The 3378-nt window shown below is 44.6% G+C and overlaps 1 protein-coding gene across 1 annotated transcript; it reads left to right on the forward strand.

Annotated features, from left to right (window-relative positions):
- The first annotated feature begins 1903 nt into the window (after positions 1 to 1903).
- LOC101274912 (40S ribosomal protein S26-like) lies at positions 1904 to 2373 on the forward strand. The gene has a single exon (XM_012532373.3). The coding sequence runs from the start codon at positions 1948 to 1950 to the stop codon at positions 2293 to 2295; it is 348 nt and encodes a 115-aa protein (XP_012387827.1). The 5' UTR covers positions 1904 to 1947; the 3' UTR covers positions 2296 to 2373.
- Positions 2374 to 3378: the final 1005 nt, after the last annotated feature.

Genomic DNA, 3378 nt, shown 5'->3' on the forward strand with positions numbered 1-3378 from the left:
GACTGAATTCCCTACAGCGTAATGGTGCCGGGAGAGGTCAACACAGGGTGCTGGGGGCGAGGGTTCACTAATCCAATCCCGCAAGTCAAGGAGAATTTCCAGAACAAATGACTCAAGAGGATAGGAGTCCAGAACTTTCTGAGGCCTAGTGCTGTGGGAGGTTGTTCTCTCTCTCCCTCAGGTCCACAGCCGGCTTGAAGCAGCTTCAGATGGAGTAAGGGAGGGCGGGGGGAGCACTCAACCTGTTGCTTCCAACTTGTTGCAACATTTATCTCCGACACGCATTAAAAACATATGGAAGGTCAAAGCTCCATGTGTTCGCTTGGTAGGGGAGCAGAAAATTGGAAAAGCAAATATGCATACCTCCCCGATCCCAACTGTTGGACTCTTATTGCCAATTTACGTAATTTCCTGTGCTTATTTCAAAATAGTCAGGAGGGCAGGAGGCATTGTGAACGCCATAACTAGGTCATTTAGACTAGCAGCTGCTGGCACATTCCCCTCTTTCTTGATATTAAAAAAAAAAAAATTCCAGTGGAATTTGAGGGGAAAGCATCTTTGGGGAAAGGAATGAATAGTCTCTTCTCAAGAGAAATCAGTTTCGATTCAACACGCCATTCACAAAACAGATTCCCACTTATTCATTCAGCAAAAGTGCTTTGTGTGACTTTTAGGCACTGACAGTGGAGGTGGGTGCTGGTGACATGACAAGTACAAGGAAGCACCCGACTTCAAGGAGCTTAGAGGACAGACGTGGAACAGGACATTAAAAAGGTCATATTTAATAAGAATGTGGGCTTCCCTGGTGACGCAGTGGTTGAGAGTCCGCCTGCCGATGCAGGGGACACGGGTTCATGCCCCGGTCCGGGAAGATCCCACATGCTGTGGAGCGGCTGGGCCCGTGAGCCATGGCCACTGAGCCTGCGCATCCAGAGCCTGTGCAAAAAAAAAAAAAAAAGGAATGTATGAGTACAACTGAAGATTGTTAAAGTGGTGAAATAATTTCTATGCCGATTGGTGAATGGTATAAGTTTCCTTCTGTAATCCAGAGATGTCCAGGGCCTGAACAGGACCTGGAGTGGCGTTACAGTGCCCACCTGCTACTCTGGGGATGGGGAACAGCTAGCAAGACAAGGGACTTGGGAGGTGCCACTGTTGTCAGAGGTTCTCCTGACCCCATGGGAAGCTCTGGAATCCACAAACATGCTCCACCTGAATGTGCAGGTAGCGTTCCTCACCAAAACAAAACAGGCCAGTGGTGGTACCTCACCACTATTGATGTAACGGGGAAGTTGTTGGAAAACATCAATGTGGATTCCTCTGTCAAATCATAGCCCAGAAGGGACACATTTAGCGAGTGGCGTCCACATCAGAGATCAGACCACACCAACTATTTTTAAAATTCAGGTGACATACTGTGTGAGTTTATTTTATTTTTTTTCCTTTGATAGCATCCTTCTTTTTTATTGGAGTACAGCTGATTTACAGTGTTGTGTTAGTTTCTGCTGTACAGCAGAGTCAGTTATGCATATACATATATCCACTCTTTCTTTTCCCATATAGGTCATTACAGAGAATTGAAGAGAGTTCCCTGTACTATACAGTAGGTTCTTATTAGTTACCCATTTTATATCTAGTAGTATGTGTATGTCAATACCAATTGTGTGATTTTTAAATAAATTACATACTATTTGATTCCACTGACACTACATTCTCGAAATGACAAAATTACAGAGATAGAAAACAAATTCATGCTTGCAAGAATTGGGGACAGGGTGGGAGTGGTGAAGAAATCAACTGACTCTTACTATAAAAGGGAGAACACAAGACACCTTTGTGGTGCTGGAATAGTCCTGTGCTTTGATAGTGGTGGTAGTTAAGTGAATCTACACGTCTGGTATAATTGCATAAAGCTACACACAGCTCTTTCGCCTCCTCGCTTCCAAGATGACCAAGAAAAGAAGGAACAATGGTCGTGCCAAAAAGGGCCGCGGCCGCGTGCAGCCTATCCGCTGTACCAGCTGTGCCCGTTGTGTGCCCAAGGATAAGGCCATTAAGAAGTTCGTCATTCGGAACATCGTAGAGGCCACAGCCATCAGGGACATTTCCGAAGCGAGTGTTTTCGACGCCTATGTGCTTCCCAAGCTGTATGTGAAACTGCATTACTGCGTGACTTGTGCCATTCACAGCAAGGTAGTCAGGAATTGTTCTCGGGAAGCCCGGAAGGACCAAACACCTCCCCCCCGATTTAGACCTGCAGGTGCTGCCCCACGACCTCCACCAAAGCCCATGTAAAGAGCTAAGTCCTTAAAGACTAAAGAAATACTGTTCCCTGGGAAGACAATAAAGTAGAAATTATACTTTAAAAAAAAAGCTACACACACATACTCTCCACCCACAAACTGTCTGCTCGTGGGACAGAATTCCAGGGCAGTGGGTTTTGGGAATTGGTCGCTTAAATAAATATGAGTCTCTGGATTATTTTTATTTTTTCTTTCAAAGAAATTTCCAAAGTGCATAGACTGGTAAATCTGAAAAAGTTCTGTGAATTGCACCAATACCAGTGCCCCGGCTTTGATTTTGTACTGGAGTTTGGTAACATGTTACCATGGGAGGGAACTCTAAGAAGGGGACACAGGCTTCTCTGTATTATTTTTGCAACTTCCTGTGAATCTATAATTATTTCAAAATAGTTTTTAAGAAGTAACTTCGAAATTACTGGAGAAATTTGTACTGCAATATATCACTCAGTAAGTACATTTGTTCAACGTATAGTTTAATTTATGTAGAGAAATACAGGGTGCTATCGAGTGAATTGTGTCCCCGTCAAAATTCACATGTTGAAGCCCTAAGGGTATTTGGAGATGTGGCCTTTGGGAGGGAATTAGGTTTGTATGAGGTCATGAGGGTGGATCCCCCATGATGAGATTAGTGCCCTTATTAGAAGAAACCAGAGAGCTCACTCTTGCTTTCTCCATCACATGAGGACACAGCGAGAAGGTGCCTGTCTGCAAGCCAGGAAAAGGGTTCTCACCAGAACCCAACCATGCTGGCACCCTGATCTTGGACTTCTAGCCTCCAGAACTGTGAGAAAATTAATTTCTGTTGCTTACGCTACCCAATATGCTATTTTTTTATAGCATCCCTAGCTAACTAAGACAAAGGGAGATGATTATTCATTTCTTGCATCCATTTGTTCATTGATTCATTACCCAGCAGTGATTACGTATTTTGATTGTCTCCTCTGGCCCTTGGGACATAAAACAAGGGGTCCAGTATGGTCATGGTACCCACAGAGAGCTTCCCTGGGCAGAGCAGGACTCTGAGGGAAAGTGCAACAGGAAGGATGGATCAAGGCCCTGAAGTGGGACAAGGCAC

The sequence above is a fragment of the Orcinus orca genome, chromosome 10 (genome assembly GCF_937001465.1).
Source record: "Orcinus orca chromosome 10, mOrcOrc1.1, whole genome shotgun sequence".
NCBI classification, from domain to species: domain Eukaryota; kingdom Metazoa; phylum Chordata; class Mammalia; order Artiodactyla; family Delphinidae; genus Orcinus; species Orcinus orca.

What these genes read in the sequence shown, in the direction of transcription:
- LOC101274912 (XM_012532373.3), top strand. Translation starts at nt 1,948, where the DNA reads ATGACCAAGAAAAGAAGGAACAATGGTCGTGCCAAAAAGGGCCGCGGC.